This window comes from Vanacampus margaritifer, chromosome 20 (genome assembly GCF_051991255.1).
Source record: "Vanacampus margaritifer isolate UIUO_Vmar chromosome 20, RoL_Vmar_1.0, whole genome shotgun sequence".
NCBI lineage: Eukaryota > Metazoa > Chordata > Actinopteri > Syngnathiformes > Syngnathidae > Vanacampus > Vanacampus margaritifer.
Genome location: NC_135451.1, coordinates 4448071 through 4468241, shown reverse-complemented (window position 1 = coordinate 4468241; position 20171 = coordinate 4448071). Strand labels below are relative to the sequence as shown.

At 38.8% G+C, this 20171-nt stretch overlaps 1 protein-coding gene across 9 annotated transcripts in view; it reads left to right on the top strand.

The window, feature by feature from the left end:
* The window catches only part of LOC144040752 (uncharacterized), a 142268-nt gene that overhangs the window by 89262 nt on the left and 32835 nt on the right, over window positions 1–20171 (top strand). For all 9 annotated transcript variants that reach the window (XR_013289831.1, XR_013289830.1, XR_013289832.1 and 6 more), the window contains 5 exons: window positions 10–86; window positions 416–560; window positions 2893–3130; window positions 13146–13230; window positions 15738–15828. Coding sequence is in view for 6 of the 9 variants with exons in the window: in XM_077555193.1 (XP_077411319.1) it covers window positions 10–86; window positions 416–560; window positions 2893–3130; window positions 13146–13230; window positions 15738–15828 (636 nt within the window). In the remaining 3 variants the exon portion in view is untranslated. The remainder of the gene's footprint in view (window positions 1–9; window positions 87–415; window positions 561–2892; window positions 3131–13145; window positions 13231–15737; window positions 15829–20171) is intronic.

Genomic DNA, 20171 nt, shown 5'->3' with positions numbered 1-20171 from the left:
GGGTTTTAGCGCTGCAGTGAGCAGGTGGAGCGCCTTGTGGTGTGTGAAAAGGTTATTCTACAGATGAAATCAGAGCTGGAGAGACAGTAATAATGGCGTCTATTTGAAAACGCTTTGCTGATCCCAGTTCTGTCCTTGTCCTTCTTCTCATGCCCTTCCCATCCCCCTCTGCTGCTAGCCCCCACCCTCTCCCTTTCTGCTTCTGCTTCTTTATAGTCTACTTACCAAATGGCACACTATAGTGGACTTTATGAAGCATGCTAAATTTAACATCATCTCTTTAAATCTTTTAATTTTGAGATGCTGTTATAGTTTAATCTCTCATTTCATGTGTTGATTGGGACTCAGTGCTGTTTTGCAATAACTGCTTTTGAGACCTGTGAGGCCCACGGTGTGTTTGCTCTGCTCTCCTCAGAAGCCAAGAAGAGGCCAGTGTAAAGCACAGCCTTGTCACATCCCACCGGGCACACCTGAAACAGCTTGGACAAATGGAACAGGAAGTGGCACAGCTAAAAGAGAAAGTTGCACACTTAGAGCATAAGCTTGCAGACAGTCAAAAGGTATTTCTGCTCATGGACAGGGAATCATATAAAGTAGAGCCTTTGTCCACAGGTGAATTTTTAGGAATTTATATCTCTCTGTAAACACTAACTAGAAATACATTTGCAAGTATGTTCAAACATATTTGCAAATAGGTTCAAACGTACTTGTAGGCTAAATGCTAAAAATTTTTTTCCCATAGGGGCACGGGGTATTGACTTGGCAATTGGGGAAAAAATGGAAATCATGCACTTCAAACATAAGAAAAATTAAGAAAAATATATGAATAAAAAATCTTTATTTAATAATAAAATAATAAATAATCGCCTAGGTAATTTTTTTCAGATTTTTCAGGAAACACAAAAAATTTAACCATTTGCATCATGAGGAGATGATTTAAGGGAAAAAAATGCAAACAAAATGACTTTTGAAATTTAAGAGGGTGATGATGTCTCCGTACTCTGATGAACACATTTATATAATGTAGGCCAAATGCTATTTTTTTTTCTTGTGCATGCCAAAGTCAATATACTGTGCGTTTATGCATTAACATATTTGCAAGTATATTCAAGCCTAAAGTTCGAAAAAAAATACATTAAATGTTCTTGCAAATATGTTCCAAACTTTACTGATTTGCCGGTCCAATCTTTGTTGATTGCTAATTTTTGCAAAGACTTCAATCTTGTTGGAGATTTCTGAAAGGTAGGTTTTTACCAACCAACAACAAGTGAATTGAATATGTTTTAAAATGTAGTAGTAAGGCCAAACGTTCATAAAGGGGAAATGCTAATAAAACACTAATAGGCACCCACTGTACACACATCCACACACTTGCACACACAACTCAGTAATCATGTGATTGTCTGTCCCATGCTTGCCTGCCAGAAGCAAATTGTCTTGTTATTAATTAAAGCACCAAACAGTGCCAAAGCTGATGAAATTGACTCCAATTACAAGCTCAATGGGACACTTAATATTTAAATTACTCAACTTGGCGCCTGTAGCCTGGCAAAGTGCCAACTTCCCTCGCAGTCACAAGCATCACAAATGCCAGTGTGTGTCCGAGTGTATGCTTTTATTTGATTGCAGTGGCATATTGGTAAAAACTTTTATTGGTGTGTCCTCTGGCTCAGCACAAGTGCTACAAATGCATCATATGCTCACGCAAATACACACATTCATCCTCACAAACATGGTGCCCGTATGAGATCATGGTTGTTCTCTCGTTGTCAGCGCAAAAGCATTTATTCAGCCTGTGGAGTTCCCCGTAGTGAATTTCCGCCATGTAAGGGTATGCATTAGGGCCATGCATTATGTATATACTCCTGATCATTCTTTATCATTACTAACATGTACGTAATTAAACACGAGCAGAGGTCTTTGCATGAATGGTCCATCATACACATTTCCACTCAGCTCGACTCATGGACGAGTTATATAAATATACATAAAAAAAAAAAAAGAAGATTCAATTCCAAAAGCATTTGCATACAACTGCATATTAGATAAATTAACTACAAGTAGGCGGTTCAACTGAACAAGCAACACACTTGAGGACCTGATCTCTATCAGGAGTGAGTAATCTCAAGATGTTCTCAAGTGGTCAGGAATTTGTCTGCACTAAATTATCCATAATCTTGCCATGAGCATTTACATACACATGTTTTACCTAAAAAGTTTAGTCCTGAATAGCATATATAGCAACATTATGGATGTCTATTTTTTCCTGATAAAATTTTCGTTGGTCGGCAAAATTGTGTCAGTGTTCTCTTATTATACCTTGCTTGAAAGTGAATTACTAATCTAGTTCATCTGAAATCAAAATGGCCTTCTTCAAGTAGTTGATGAATCAATACTATTTTTTTTAAATTATTTTAGGTAAATATGATTGTTTTCCTTGTGTTAACATTTTTGCTTTTTTTCTGACGGACCAAATCAAAAGTACGATTGTGTATTAGGGCCACATATAAATATATATATTTTTTATAGAGGGAGATCCGAGAAAAAAAGCTTGTAAATTTGCCACTTCATAAACTCGCAAATTTGCCACTTTTAAACTCGCAAATTCACGATTTTTTTTCTCTCAAATTTTGGACTTTATAAAGGGGCAAAATATATATATAAAGTTTTTTTCTCTGAATATTGCCCCCGCCCTCTAAACAATATAAATGTATACGTGGCCCTAATACGCTGTCGTACAAAAGGGATATAAATCTTTTCCTTTTTTTTTTATCCGATTCGAGAAAAAAATTGACCCATTAGTTGACTATTAAATTAATCATTAGTTGCAGCTTTAGCTGTCCAAACCAGTGCAACAACGTTATTGTTAATCGACCAAATCTTGTAATCCAGGGGTGCCTGAATCTCCTTCGGCAGTCAGAGGAGGCTCTGCAGGAAGGCAGGCAGGAGGCCGCGAGGAGTCGCAGAGAGGTGGACATTCTTAGGGAGGAGGTACGAAGATTAGAGGATGTGAGACACAACGAGGAGGAGAAGCTGAAGAGCGCTGACAGAGAGAAACAGAGTCTGAGCACTCAAGTCAGGCAGCTGAGTCAAGAGCTCGCGGAGCTGCACTGCAAACATCAGACAACAGGTAGCAATCTCACAATGTGACACTTGCTGTAGTGTATTATCTGTTTTTCTACATAGTGTGTGTGCACTGGTACTATTCAATAGTCACTCCATAAGACTACTGTACCCTTAACCTTGTGTTGACCAACACAATGGTTTCCAGTGGCTGTTTGTTCCCTGACAGGATCAATCCAATCCAACGTTTTACTGTACACAGCAGTTAGGCTAAAACACACATCAGAAACAATAAATTGGATACAAGTGGGTGAAATTAACACTTAAAAAAAAAACATCTGAAAAAAACAGTTGTGGCAATAATAATAAGCAGTAAAAGTCAGAATTTATAACTTAGTGTTAAAGGCCAAAGAGAAAAAGGTGTGTTTTAACATACTTAAATACAGGAAGTGACCCAGCCTGTCTTAGGTACAGAGACCTCATTCCACAATTTTGGAGCAGCGACTGAGAAGGTGTAGTCCCCCCCCCCCCCCCTTCTTCAGAACAACCACGGAGTCATTTAAATACAAAGTCATTTAAATACAAATTAAATAATTCTAAAAACAAAAGGAACTGGGAGCCAGTCCAGTGACTTTAAAATCAGTCATCTAAGCTTATTGTGATAAAAGTATGAATTAAAATAGCGATGAAAAATGTTTTCCTTTGTTCAGTTGACTGAAAAAAAGCTCCATTTGATCACTGATCTAATTTGGGTATCAAGTTCCAGGTTAATATCAAATTTCACACCCAGCTTTGGGACAGTGAATAATAAAAATTGTCTAAAGGGAGCAGGTTCGCCTAAAGTGTACCAGTTTCTTTTAGCCCTAACAGAGGACGTTTAGAGATGTCGTCAGTTCATCTTATGAGAGATTTCACATGTGTTTTCAAGCTTCAGTATCATCCATATTTGGTTGTTAGCATGAAATTGAAATTAATAGGTTTATGAAGATGGCCCCAAATCAAAGTAGATGAAAGGTGAAGAGGAGCGGCCTCGAGAATGACACTTGAGGTACTCCACATTTAAGGTAGAAGTGGCCGTAATACTTTGAAAATATTTGTCATCTAAAATCATTTTCAGTTGGCCTTTAAAACTCTTTCACTGCCATGGACGTTAAAGGACGTCAAGTAAAAACCTACGGAGGGGCGCCAATGACGTTAAAAGACGTCATCCAATTTTATTTTTTATTTTTTTGAAACGGGTGGAGGAAAGCCTTGGCCAACTGTAGTGAAAGTTTCAAGCAGATCTAGTTAGCCTAATGACTATTTTTTGGCCCCTAGATGGCAGCAATGACTCTCTTTTGACAAGATTGGGTAGGCGTCAGTAGAAGACGTGAGGCGGAGCTAGAGGGGACAATGGCTGGGGAAGGGAAGAGAACATGGCGACCGGTTGCAAGCAGCACCACGCTCGAGCAGCAAGACAAAAAGCATCGACCAACGCTAAAGAGCACATTGATGACGACGATGATCATCATCGATGATGATGATGGTGACTCCGAGGTTGACGCCGAAGTTGGAAGCGCTGACGCGGCGGCTATGACGACGTCATAAAGGTTCACGGGCTAGCGATGCTAACACCGGAAAACGCGGAGCACAACCGAGCACGCTCAGGCGGTCGTTCAATCGGACGACGAAGAGTGCCCAGAGTCCAATGCATATTCATTGGCGTAGTGGGTACAGTCTGCTACTTGCTATTCCCCGGAAAAAAAGGCCGTCAAGAAAGTGTAACGTCTGCACGCGAAACGGACAATCGAAGTGAAACGTATCTGTTGTGCAAATCCTGCTCCCTCTCCTTGCACGCAGGGCAGTGTTACAAAAAGAAAAACTGTATTTGAAACATCCACATAATTGTAAATAGTACCACAGTTGCACACATTTGTAAATAGTTTGCGAAATTGTTTTGTCAAATTGTTACACTGTTGAATGGAAATAAACGTATTTTGCAATCTAAAAACACTTTTTCATTGTTGGTGGTGGTGTATTACAGAAGTAAAGCACTATTTGTGGCATCATTCATGGACAAAAAGAAGTGTACAATTCACTAGAGTGCATGAAATAACATCGTTTCACAAAAAGCTCTTTTTCTCCGCTTTTTGTTTCAAAACAGAGCATTTCGGTGAAAGTAACCATTTTCTATTGTTGATTACTGAAGAACGGAATAAGGTAGAAACAAACTTGGACCTTGAAAGATCAGTCAAAATGCTTAAATCGGCTGGCACTGGCGACATCCCGTTTCTGAAAACGTCTGGCAGTGAAAGAGTTAACAGTCTTCTGTAACACTTTAGACAGAAAATGAATTTGAGATGTATTTATTTATTTATTTTTGGTCTAGATCCAACTTCCTGATCAGGGATGCATAAAGCTAGCAGGTACAATCCCATTGGCCAAAATACCATCGTTGGTCTCAATAGCATCTGGTCTATAGGAGTTTTTTCACAATCAGGATTTGAAGGATGTGTCAAATTACATGCTTATCCAACTATAATTTTTCCGCCTTGGTGGAGGTCTCCACACAACTTAATGCTAGTTAACTCTTGATCAGTAAAGGGAATTTGCTTGCATTTGCTTTTCTTCCTTTTTCTCTTCCAACTCCTGCTGAAATGTGGAGCCTTGTCACCAATTACAACCCCACTGCACGTAAAAGAAACCATGCGGTGTTCTTCTGCCTTATGCTGCAGAACCTCACTGCTGCTCGCTCCCTCCATTGCTTATCTCAAATTAGCCGGCAGTGCTACAAACGTGAGATTTGGTTGCAAGCTGTCTGCACGTAAAGTCACTAACACACAGGCACACACATGCACACTGTGACTGGAGGTTTTATTTAATGGCTTCTTTAGCGGATGGTAATGATGTGTGCGTGTGTGCATGCATTGCAATGGCCTTTGTAGTAGTGTGTCATTCCAGGAATGGCGATGTATGGCTTTTCTTTGGGCACAGAAATGTCTCATTAAGAATTATCGTAGACATCTTTGGTCATGCCAGGTAAAGCACCTCTCTCGTACATACGCATGTATGTGCACGCATGAAAAATAACAGCCATTTTTCCCCACTCCCACTGCTTTAATTAGCACATGCACGCTTTCTCTCGGAGGTGCAAACACACACATCCACACAATCACCTATTGTCCGCCGAGAGATGAATCTGAGGTCTCTGTCTGTGGCAGCAGGCTCGCTAGCTGAACACTGCTCATTAACAAGATCGAGACAGAAAGACAACGCTGTGTGGCTTGGCCTTTGTCTGTGATCAAAACGCGTGGCCCCGACTCTTCGCTCAACACAAAACCGCATATTATTCTTCTTTTATCCTCTGCGCACACAATCTAGCAATATAGGGCCCCTCGGTAATGACTCTAGAAGAATAAATATGTATTATTGTTACAAAATACATGGCATTGTTTACCTGGATGTAGCTCTGGTTTGAATAGACTGGGTTGAAGAGTCAGCTGGAAAAATTACTGTTGTGAACAAAAGACCTTTTTATGAACATGAGTCCCTTGCCGAACCGACTTCTTTGAACTGTTATGGGACCTTAGTTTTCTTGCTTGATTATTCTGTAAGGTCAGAACTCACGTGAGCTAATCAGAGCTTGTCTTCAGATGGTTTATTTTACTGGCGTATCAATTGTACCCTGCACTTGGTTATCATTTTAAATTGGAAGTCAACCTTAAACATTTCTTGACAATATTATGTAATATGTGACCTCACTAGTCTAAACGTGACATTCTGATTAATATTACTAAATGCAACATTTTTGTATTTTATACTACATACTATTTTTATATTTTACATAGCAACAACTTGTATATGAAAATAAGTAGAATTACCATTTGGAAAAAAACAAACCTTGCAGCTGACAAAAATACTGATGCATGTGTACCATGTAATATAGTGTGGAGTCCAACACATAACTAACACTAAAAAAATCTTGATGGGAGTCAGTGTCCTAACTGCATGATTTGCAATGCCAAGTTGAGCATGTCTATTCTAGCACAACTAGCTATCTAGCAAATCGAAAGGTACACTTCTTTAAAGGGGAAGTCAACTTTAAACATTTCTTGACAATAATATCTTATATGTGACCTCACTACTCTAAACATGACATTCTGATTAATATTACTTTGTGGAATATGAACTATGAAGCAAAATCCAGCCATTTATATCCACCTCAGGGGGCGGCCATTTTGCCATTTGCTGTCGACTGAAGATGACATTACAGTTGCTCAGGGCTCAAGCAACGACCAATCGCAGCACACCTGTTTTCTGAAGCTGAACTGTGATTGGTTGTTTCTTGAGACCTGAGCAACATTGATGTAATCTTCGTCAACAACAAGTGGCAAAATGGCCGCCCCCTGAGACGGATAAAAACGGATGGATTTTGCTGCTTAACTCTTATTCCACTAACACCAGAATATCATATTTAGACTAGTGGGATTGCATAGGACATATTATTGTTAAAAAAAAAATAAATTTGGATTCGACTTCCTCTTTAACTCTTTGACCGCCAAAAACGTTAAATAGCGTTTAGTAAAATCCTACGGAGGACCGCCAAAGACGCTAAAAGACGTTCACTATGTTTTTTTGTTTTTTTGGGGGAAACGGGTGGAGGAAAGCCTTGGCCAGCTGTGCTGAAAGTATCAAGCAGATCTAGTTAGTATAATGCCTATTTTTGGGCACTAGATGGCAGCGATGACTCTCTTTGGACAAGATTGGGTAGGCGTCAGTAGAAGACGTGAGGCGGAGCTAGAGTGTTGAGGGGAGAATGACTGAGGAAGCGAAAATGGCGACCGGTTACAAACAGCTCACGCTTGAGCATTTTTTCAAAGACGAAAAGCATCGACCAATGCTAAAGAGCACATTGATGACGACGATGATGATGATGGTGACTCCGAGGTTGACGCCGAAGTTGGAAGCGTTGATGCGGCGGCTATGATCACGTCATAAAGCCTCACCGGCTAGCGATGCTAACGCCGGAAAACGCGGAGCACAACCGAGCACTTCTGCACAGGCGGACGTTCAATCGGACGACGAAGAGTACCCCGAGTCCAATGCATATTCATCGGAGGAGTGGGTACAGTCTGATCACGGAGAAGACACTGGTTATGGACTACGATGCCACCATGAATGGAGCGGATAAGATGGATCAGAACATCTCTTACCACCCGGTATAGGAACTGAAGGACATGAGGAAGCCAGACGTAACACCACCGTAACGTCACCGTATCATGATCCTGAGAGTAGACTTGATGGCAACATGGCCAAACACACACTGCAGTATATACTTGCTATTCCCCGGAAAAAAAAGCCAGCAAGAAAGTGTAGTGTCTGCACGCGAAGGGGCAATCGCAGTGAAACTAATCTGTTGTGCAAATCCTGCTGTGTCTCCTTGCACGCAGGGGAGTGTTACAAAAAGAAAAACTGTATTTGAAACATCCACACAATTGTAAATAGTACCACGGTTGCACACATTTGTAAATAGTTTGCCAAATTGTTTTGTCAAATTGTTACACTGTTGAATGTAAATAAACTTATTTTGCTAACAAAAAAACACTTTTTCATTGTTAGTGGTAGTGTTTTACAGAAGTAAAGCACTGTTTAGGTGTTTGTGGCATCATTCATGGAAAAAAAAGGTGTCAAATTCACTAGAGTGCATGAAATAATATTGTTTCACAAAAAGCTTGATTTCTCCGTATTTTGTTTCAAAAAAGAGCATTTGGGTGAAACTAACCATTATCTATTGTTGATTACTGAAAAACGGAATAAGGTAGAAACAAACTTTTTTTCTGATGAAAGATGAGAGTCCAATCTTTCATTTGGTAGTGTGTGTGTTTCCATAGTCCAAACACAAAATTTTCTGTAGACCTTGAAAGATCAGTCAAAATGCTTAAATTGGCTGGCACCCACGGCATCCCTTTTCTGAAAACGTCTGGCGGTCAAAGAGTTAACCAAAAAAAGGCTCACACCTGCAACATTATTGAATTAGATATTGAAATGCCCTTTTTTCATATCTTAAGTAAGTTTTGCTGTGTGGGTGGCTCTAATGTGAAACAAATGTTTGACAGCATCAAATGCAATAACAGCATAAACAAAAATTCAATATCCATATTTTCACACTTTCACTAAAACAGAAATGTGATATTACCCCCCTGTGCAGGCTGCTGATGCACATCTGCCTAAAGATGATGAAATCATTATGGAGTGTATATGTGTGAATGCGCCCGTGTGACAGTATACATGTATATATATATATATATATATATATATATATATATATATATATATATATATATATATATATATATATATATATATATATATGTGTGTGTTCTTCCTTCTGATCCTGATTCCTGGGTGCACTTGTGCACAAGCCTCTCTCCTTCAATTCACCTCTATTACTAGCTATAATTCCATTTCACACTCTATCGATCCCCAAAACCGTTGTTCACCGGAACCGGCAGCAAACACTGGAATTTCTCCCCATCATTTCACCGCCATTGTTCTTTATTACACAAAGAGGCCACCCCTTTTTGTGCCGGAGCCTTGCAGAAATATGAATTATAAATGTATAGCTAATAAAATGGAGAAAGAAGAAGGGAGAGTCATAGAGAGATGAGAAAAGAGTGAGATAGAGAGAAGTGGTTGGTAGAAACATCAGAGAAAATGACTCCTTTACAAGAGTCTATTGATCAGTTTCTATCAAAGGGGGATGTCAGACATGAGATTACCTGGCAGTTTGAGCATTAGGTGCCGTGTGTTATAGCCCCGGGCCCTTGTACCGCTGCCAGAGGATTGTAAATAAAGCGGAGAGGAGAGAGCAATAGGGGAGTTTGTTGGGGCGGATGCTTGCGTGAGTTTTAGATCCTATATGTGTGTGTTAGTTTGTCTTTAAGAGCGTTGTGTGTGCTCTCTAACTTGTAGTGTATTTGTGTGCATAACAGACACCTATTGGCTTATACCCAAAAGCAGTGTTGCAACTCTGTGAAACTTCTGAAACATAGCGAATGAGTCTTGGGAGGCTTTGGGCCGTCTCACGGGAGCACCTTAGCCCACTACGAATCCCGCAACAAAGCCAAAAGAAGCCTTTTGAATCTTTGATGAAGGCCCGGCCCTGCCCAAACACCGACTCTGGGTCAGATGGGTTTTCATCCCTCTCATGTTAAAGGTTAGCTCAGAGTGTTTGCTAATCTGACCGTGGATCAGCGATGCCACATGACGGGCTTTGAAGCTCACACGGAAGGAGTGATGGAGAGAGCAGTATCTTCTGGACTAATGTCATACTTTAAAAATGTGAAGCCAGTGTAAAAGGGTCAAGAAAGTGAGAGTGTAAGGAGAGCCGAGATCTTAGATTGGGGTTTTTATGTTATAACGCAGCACGGATACACTAAAAGCAGCTCATAAAAGATTGTAAATCTTAGATTATGGACTATTGTTGCAGCATGTTGTGGAGTCCACGATGTTCTGTGAATTCTTAGTTAATGTGCTTATATTACAGTTGAGTATTGTTATATTCTTCTTCTTATTATTATTATTATTATTAATAATAAAAATAATACAGAGTGAGGATAAGCGGTTTGGATAATGGATGGATTCATTTTTATCAGGGGTGTTCGTTACCCCTTTTTTTTCAGATCGATACCAGGACAAGTATTTTGATACATGAGATTTCAATTAAACCAATGACAGACAATTTCAAAGAAAGGCCAATACATCCCAATAAAGCATTTTCCCTTAAAATTTTATGAAATAAGTGGCAATTTTATATGATCTTTTTTTTTTCCCATTCATACAATAAAATGGATTTGAATAAATAAAACAAAGCAATCCACTGGCCAGAAAAAGTTCCAAAATATGTAGTTGTACCACGTCTTTCAGTCACGATTACTCACTGCCTTGAAATATGGTCTGGTTATCAGTACTCGACCATCCATAATAATAATAATAATAACAACAACAACAATAATAATAATAATAATGATAATAGTAATGATAATAATAATAATAATGATAATAGTAGTAATAATAATAATAATAATTATTATTATTATTATTATTATTGTTGTTGTTATTAAGTTGAAAGAAAAATGTATATTGTATTTTATATTTAATTTTCAATTTAAAAATTCAAACTTCAGAGATTCTATTGAGTTATTAATTTTACCTATTTTTGTGTGCGTGTGTTTGTTCACTCGCAGGCAGCGTGGTTCGTTTCCCACTGCGTCACAGTTTGATTGTGAGTGTGAATGGTTGTCTGTCTTTATAATGTGTCTACCCTTTGAATGACTGGCAAATGGTGTAGTCTGACGCTTGCCCAATGTCAGGTGGGTTACCTTCCTGCTCTCAAGTATAGGAAGGATGACATCACTAAAGTAGCACACAAATGCAGAAATGAAGTAATTATATCTCCATGTCTGTTTAACTTTTGGTTTGATGTTCCTGTATGGGTGTGAGGACCACCATTAACTTTGTGAATATAAGTTTTTGCGACATAGCAGTCTTTTTTTTTTTTTTTGTCAAAAGAACACTCTGACCATGGCTGCCCAGTTCTATACGGCTAAATTGACAAGAATATTAAAAGAACAGAATGTGCCACATAAAATGTGAAATTGTTCACCTCGCAGACACATTCTATAGTGTCCTCCCTCTTCACATTTGTTGCCTTGTCATTCATTCCTCATCAAAGTAAAAACTTGGGGGTTAAAATTTCACTTCAAGTATTGCCTTTTTGATGGCAGGAGTTTTTTCTTGGGAATTGTTGAATCTATTTTTCATTATTTATCATAGCATTTTTATTATTTACTTCTGATTTCAAAACTAGTAATCTATCAATTTGCTGTGTATGTTGTAATAACATGAGATGAATAAACATTTATTTGAAAGCCGTAACTACAAAGAGGATCGTGACAAAAATGAGTTTAACAGTTCGACAGTATTTCCTCAAATTCAGTTCTAGTGCAGTGTTTTTGTGATGGACCAATCTTTGTTACTAATTGCTCTTTCCATGGCCCCCCAACCCGATCTCAAGCTTTCACTTCTCTGCTTTATTGATCATTGAGACTCAAGGCAAACATTCACCTTGAGCTGAAATAGCCAGTGAAGCACACATGCACACATTATAAGATGTATTTGTGAAACATTAAATATTAAATATTTATTAGCAATGCTTCAATTTCTCCAGGAATCCTATTTTGCTGGTTAAAAATATTCAAAACCATAAATTAAACATATTTTATTAAATGTAGATTTTCGCATTCCTTGCTATGTGGTTGGAGCTCTTAAATCAAGTCTGTTTGCCCATCACAACATAGCGGCCGGCACTAAAAGCATCACAGCAACGGCTCTATTCCACATACTCTAATACACATTCATTTTCACAAAGTCAAGGTCCAGCCTGTAAATATTCGGCACTCTCTTGCACACACACACACACACACACATACCTCTGCATATAAAGTGTTCACTCCTCCTCAATATTCAGCAGCCTTGGCCACTGACGGCTGACAGTTTATGTTGTGTTCATTGAATACTGAATTTAGTGAAAAGGTTTTAAAGTCCAATGAGGGAACATTGACTCACAAAACAGCATATACCACACACCAAAATGAGAGGTGTAAGGAAGGAAATTTCAGAAAAGGCCTCGCAAAAGCAAAGGCAAGCAAAGCAAGGAAGCTGACCGGTGGTTTATTATGCAGCCACTCAGTGTGCTGCACCACTAAGTGTGGGACAATGGGGTTTTATTGCATGTAGACGGAGGATGGAGCCCGAAAAGGAAAATGATTGAAGGGCTGCAGTAGGAGTGTGAGCACTAATAGTGTGCTCAGGGTAAAGAGTGCCATCTATTGACAAAGCAGGAGATTGCTTCTTTTGTCTAGTTCAAATAGGCTTGAAGTTATTTGATCAAATAGGGAAAGGATGTACAGTTACAGGCATAGTTTGTATGTTTGTTTTTTCATGCTGTACTTGATATGTAATTTTGTTTTTTTGTTTTGTAGTCAATCTGAAATGTACCGTATCACAATTTTGATGCCTCTTCTTGCTCTCTGCTTGCTCAGTGGAGCTGCTAGCAGCCCGTTCAGAGGAAGCAAAGCGCATGGTGGCGTGTGTGAAAGAGGAAGAGCAAGCACAAGACAAAACACGGTAAGGACCGAGAAGCTTTCTCGCCTTCCCAATCTTCCCCTTGTGCGTGATTGATAATCCAAAACTTGCATTATGTTATGTACAGCACACAATAGACACTTCAATTGAATACTGTACAAATTCTTAACTAAACAACACTGTCAAATGTCAGAATTGCTCAATATCAAGCAATTAATGGATTTGAATGCTTGATGGGACATGCTGGCTGCACACATGTGAGTGCACATAGTTCAAAGTTCAGAGGTGAGGCCTCTAGTTGACCCAGACACGCTGCTAAGAGCTGTGGCGATGACATCAGCAAAATATGAATCGTGTGTGTGTGCATGTTGTGGTTGCGGCTTTGGCTTCGACATGACCTCACTGCAACAAGAGTGCAAGAGAAGCTCGTGGAACTTTTTTTTCTGCATTTTTTTATAGTCAACCGACAATTTAAAAGTCGGCATGGAACCTTTCTAGGTTTTCATTGTGAATTATTACACTTTATTAAGTTCCAAGCAATTTTAGGTGCCACACGTTGAAACAATCGCTACGTCTGCATATTACATTTGGAGAATGGCGCTGTTTACCGTTAACTCTGTATTATCTAATAACTGCAAAGACATGAAAGGTTTTTTTTTCTTTTTAAAGCAACAACACCATCCTAATGGCTTCCATGTGTGCAGTGGGAAATCCCCTCCTTTCTCCACGGGATACCTCCGTCTCCTTTCCCTTCTAGCTTTGACTCTCTCCTTCCTGTCAAATGTTTTCTCCATGGACCAATCTATCAGCAGTCCGCTTTCCCTTTTATTTTGGCTGCTCTACTGCTGCTTTTTTCACTGCATTATGCTGCTAATCACTCACAAACATTTGTTGTGTAGAAACATACTGTGATTCATTTACATGAAATATCATTTTAGTGATTTTTATTTATTTATTTGTGAGTGGTAAAAACAGCTCACAATTTGTGCTCTTGTCTTTGAAAATTAGATTTTTTTTGTAAATTGAAATCGATACATTTGAAATCATCTTGTTTTCAGTTTGAATACAAATTTAATGAATTATTCAATTCAATACTTTTAAGACAATGTCAAGCATTACTATTGTTCTAAAGGGAGGATTTTTGATGTGCAACAGGTTTGTGTTAAGTTTGACAAACGTACCTAAAAAGTTTCTAGTAAGCATTTTCATTGTATTGTTTATTTGAAGGGGACAATGCACATTGATGAACATTGGTTCAAAACCTGCGTAAACTGCGCCAAAGTTAACATTCAGCTAATTTTCATTTGAAGACAAGACATATCAACAAGTAATGAAAATCCTAAAGTAGTGCGAGTATCGATACCAGGTATAAGTTCAGGCCATTACCAGACCTTATTTCAAGGTATCACAACTCATGACGTCCCCAATACCAGTATCAGCTGCCCTCTTATGGCTGTTTTATGATCAGGAACTACAAATTACAAGAAAGTTACAATAGAAAAGTGCTATTAATTTCATGCAATTTTAGGGAAAATGCTTGGTCACTACTCAAGGGTTGAGTACTCATACTGTTATGGTGTGTATATAGTCAGTTTTCCACTTCACTACTGTTTACATTTTCAAGTTCAAGTGTAAAAATAAAACAAACAACAAAAACAAGGTAACAGCCATGTAAACAAAGTCCTACAGGTTTCTATAGTTGCTTCTGTCTGGAACACAAATAATAAATATATAAATACTCAGCCTATACTTTTGATGTGCTATTTTAACAGAAAATTATATAATAAAGTAACTTTGCTGTTCCAAAGCTGTTTATGCCAGATACAAATAGTTCCTTACAGCCTTATTCTTTAATGCTTTGGCTGATGATTGTGTGTGGTTTGTTTTGGCGCGTATGCGTTTGTGTTGGGTTGGAGCTCGGTGTTGAGGCTCACTGATCGGCTGGAGCCAGGCTGCGGAGAGAGGTTAGTGGAAATGGTAATCATTTGTTGTATTGATCCTGCTGTAGCCGGGGCAGCTGACGAACACACACACGCACACACACACACAAACACACACACACACACACACACACACACACACACACACTAACTGACTCGCATACAGACAGTGGGCGCACAGTACTGTGGCAGGAATGGACCCCTTTGTATCGATCCCCTTCACATTCTCTTAGCTGGACTGCCACACACACACATGCATGTAAACACACGCACACACAAACAAACAAACAAACACAGACATTCACATTGTGCCCAAGCAAGTGTTCACTCAAACTTGATAACCTCATTAGTATGTACTTTATATTCTTTAAAAGTTAATATTTGTGCATTTTGAAGAAAACAAATACTCTTGGTCTTTGAATATCACCTGCCACAATATAAAGTACACCAATTAGAGCTACTACTTAATTTCAGTTTTGTTGTTATAGCTGTAATTTGCTGTGTTGTACAACTACATCTCATTGTCCCATGAGTGTATAGTGACATGTCATTTGTAAAATTTAACCCTATGATTTTTATGACCATGCACATTGTTTGGCCTGTGTGTAGTGTCATGACTCGGAGACTGGAATTGGAGGTTGCAGAACTCAAGAGGAACCTTCAGCAGACTGACATGGAGAAAAAGCATGCACAAGCCCAGGTAAATAAAAACGATGAAGGTGTCAAACTAAATATAATATAGTGTAAGGTACATTGCAAGGATGTCTATTTGTTCACTTATTTTGTATTTAAATCATTCTTAGCCATGGAATCAAGGTCTCCCTCACCTCACCTTCATTCCTTCCCCTCTCCTCTTCTACCTTTTTGATGATTAGTGGCATATATCCAGTGCTAGAGCCCGGATTATCTTGTCTAAAAGAGGGAGGGGTGCGCGCAAGGAGATTTGGAAAGTTAATTCTGGGTGTAATATTCCCTAATGTTCTGAATGGAAGCGGGAACAATCTCAGAGGGAGAGCAGTTGTCAAATCTGAGCTGGTGTTGTACAAAGGCAGAATGGATAATTAAGGGCAAAGCCGGGACGGGCGAAGCGATGTTCATTTAGATTTGACAAACTTCAAATTCTGTCTTAAGCCGCCGTGAACCCTGCTGCTGTCTTGGATTTGGATTTTACATTTGGTTCAATATCTTTGCTTTTTTTGTGGGTCCTTTTTCCCCTTCTCTCGCTTTCACCTTTTTGTAACTCTACCCTTGTGAATAATGCAATAATGATGTATATTTATATTGTTTTACAATGTAGACTTACATTAAAGCAGTAGTTCTTAACCCCAGGTGTTTGGTGAAGGTCAAGACACACACTCGAGTCAAATGATTTGTGATCATACACCCTACTTGGCCATCATTTTGCAGGTGATAACACTACATTGCTTGTCCTATTTGTGTTGCGGGGAATTTGGTGCACTGAGTAGTCGACTTGTGTCTGTTGTTATGGTATATCGTGTGGTTTCTTTATTATTGTAATACCTTCATACTATGTCGAGCCAAAAGAGAAAGTGCACTGACGTCCAGGGTCGGACTGGGACTCATTTTCAGCCTTGGAGTTTCAGGGCTCAGGCCGGCCTTCTTTAGTTCACATTTTAATGAACATACGCAATTTGACAGTTTGTGTATCAATGTAATATAGGTGAGCATTCCTGCCAACGATATTCATATTGCATTTGATCAAAAAATTAAATTACAATTGAATGTTCTTGCAAGAGCACGGCCTTTGTTTATTTGAACAAGTAGCCTATGTGAACATAAAATGGGCAACAAAAAAAGGACAAAAAGAAACCAATAAGCAAATGTATATTAAATGGGATACGACATTTTACACTTCACAAGACACACTTACCAAATTAAGTCAAACCAGCTAGATTAAGGCAGCTAACACTGTACTTCCTGTTAGTACTCTTATTGTGAAATATGTTCTCACCACTTCTGGTGCACACGACTGACGCTAACTTGAAGAGAGCAACGGTAATTGTAGGAGGCTTTCCCATCATTCTTTGTTTCTGTTACTAGTAACACTTGTGATTGTGTTTTGTTTTGCCTCTTTTGTGTTATTTTTTGTACATACAAGGTTTATATAGTTTATTGTTTCTATTCATGGATTAAGGTTTTGCTACTTTTGATATGAAATTATTGTAACTCGGTGACACCCTTAGTAACAAAGGCAGGCTAGGCTGTCAGTGCTATTTATAATATAATGGGCAAATTTAGTTGATTGACAATGACACAGCCAACATAAGATGACATGGATACTCTTTATTTATGGGCTGATTTATAAACAAATATGTGGGCTGCTGCCTGCGCGATTTTGAAACAAATGTGTGGGCTCCTGCTTTCCAGCCCGAAATATAGGACGGCCCACCCGGAATTGTCCTGCCGCTCCGGATGGCTCAGTCCAATGCCGATGTCAGAAAGAAAGTAAAAACTGTAATAGTTGCCCTTAATCAACACAAAATGAATGATAGCTACAGTGAAGACACACTTACAACCCTAACAAAATTAAAAATTAAAATAAAAAAATCAATGTCATAAATTCTACATCAATATCATAAATATTTTTTTAGGAATTGTGCTTTAATACATTCCTTAAAAATACAAGTGGACACATAATCTAAATAGAAAGATTTTTCTAAAATCTCAGGGGAATAAAAAACAGAAAAATAGGCATTATTAGCGGTAAACAACACGCTTGGTCCACTTTTATTAGCGATTAAATGATAAGCCTTTTAAATATCTCAAAATGAATTATCAATCAATTAATTGTCAAAATATCAATCCCTCTAAAATTAGAGCCAATTCAAAGAAATTGATCTCATTTTCAAACTCAGCAGCCCAGAATTACTCAAATCATTAAAACGTCCTTGAAATAATAAAATAAAATTGTTGGCCAGTATAATAAATGATACCAGCAAATCAGGGGAGTGTATTATACACGGGTGCAGAGAACCCCCCCCCCCACCCCCAGGTTTTTAAGGGTGATTACACAAGGTTTTACTGTAATCAGAATACCGTGTTTAGACTCGTAGGGCTGCAAAGAACACATTATTGTAAAGAATACTTTGGGTTGAATACCCCTTAAATCAGTCTCATAATTCCTGATTTTCAAGGCATATACTTAAAGTTCAATTACTCGCTTGCGTGTGTATGTGTTTCTTTGTCTTTGCTACATTGTGGGGCCCATACACATGGCTTTTTCCAGGTTTAACTACCAGTGTGGGGACCGACTTGAAATTTTGGAGACATTTTTGTGGTCCCCACAACTTCAGACATCTTTTTGAGGGTCAAGACTTAGTTTTAGAGTTTAGGTTTGAATTGGGTTATGGTTGAGGTTAGGGTAAGGAATGGGGGTAGGCAATCATTTTTGATTGAGGGTTGGGGTTAAGGGAAGAGGCTAGGACAGAGGTGGGCAATCTCGGTCCTCGAGGGCCGGAGTCCTGCAGGTTTTGGAGGTTTCTCACTTCCAACACAAGCTAATTCCAATCAGCAGGCTCGTTATCAGGCTCATGCAGAGCTTGCTGATGAGCTGATCATATATCAGCTGTGTTGGAGAAGGGCAACATGCAAAACCTGCAGGACTCCAGCCCTCGATGCCCACCTCTGGGCTAGGAAATGTATTATGTCAATGAGATGTCCCCACGATGATACAAAGAAGTGTGTGTGTGTGTGTGTGTGTGTGTGTGTGTGTGTGTGTGTGTGTGTGTGTGTATGCGTCAGAGAGAGAGCAAGAGATAGTATATTGTTTTTTTTTCTATGTATTTCTGTGTTTGATGGCCGCAGCTGCACTCAAACCCTGTCTCCTTTATCGCCCCTTATGCATCCACTCTGCCTTTCATCATCTCAGCGGCAGGTGAGCTTTTTGCCGAATGCGCATTTGGAAAAACAGTGTTTAAACACCATCATGATGGCTGTTGTGAATATGACTCCTTCATTAGACTCACAATCTTTTTTATTGACTTTGAGAAGATGAATTGTCCGCCGCTGGAAAAAAATATAAAATCAAAGGGTTTGAAATAGTAAATGGTACACTACAGTGGCTTATAGAGGAAATCTATATTACAAATTGCCTCGGTGCACAGTAGCTGAACTTCAGATAGCTCTGTCCATGTGTGATGTACTTGTGTGTGTGCGTGTGAGTAACACACATGGACAACATTGTTTGTACTATTGTGATATATCTACAAAGGAAAACACAAAACGGTCGCTGAAATAACTTGAAACTGAGATGAAAAAATTGACAAAATTCAGGCTTTGCTTTTTTTTGTGGTCCAACAGAATTACTGTATAGGAAAAAACAACAACAATTAATGATCACATAGCTTAAATATGCCTCAGTTATATACGGAACATAAATATAATTTAGATGTGCCACTGACTCTAAATGAGCTGTACAGTGCTCTAGATAGTATGCCTAATGGCAGAGCATCTGGCCCGGATGGTTTACCGGCCATATTTTTTAAGCACTTTTGGTTAATGCTTGCTCCATCATTCTTAAGAGTAGTAACAGAAATTAAAACCAATAGTTACATACGTCCACACATGAACACAGCAGCAATTCAACTTTTAATAAAACCAGAAAAAGACCCTACCCTTACCGTCAACTTACCGTCCAATATCACTAATTAACACTGACATTAAAACTATCGCTAAAGCCTTCACATCTAGACTAAAAACAGTAATCTTGACAATCATTCATAGCGACCTATTAAATAATAATAATATTAGGAGGCTCTTTAACCTTATTTGCATGTCACAGCGGCATGATAAAAAGTTATATCGTTGGATGCAGAAAAAGCCTTTGACAAAGTTAACTGGTCCTTCCTCTTTGTTTTAAATAAACTTGGCTTTGGGAAGTCATTTATTTACTGGGTGTCAGTCAAGCTTATATGATTCTCCTAAAGATACTGTTACTACTAATGGGATTATATCTCAGAGTTTTACTCTACAGAAAGGCACCTTTATTATTTGAGAGGAGTGGAGACACCTGCAACTCCCCTC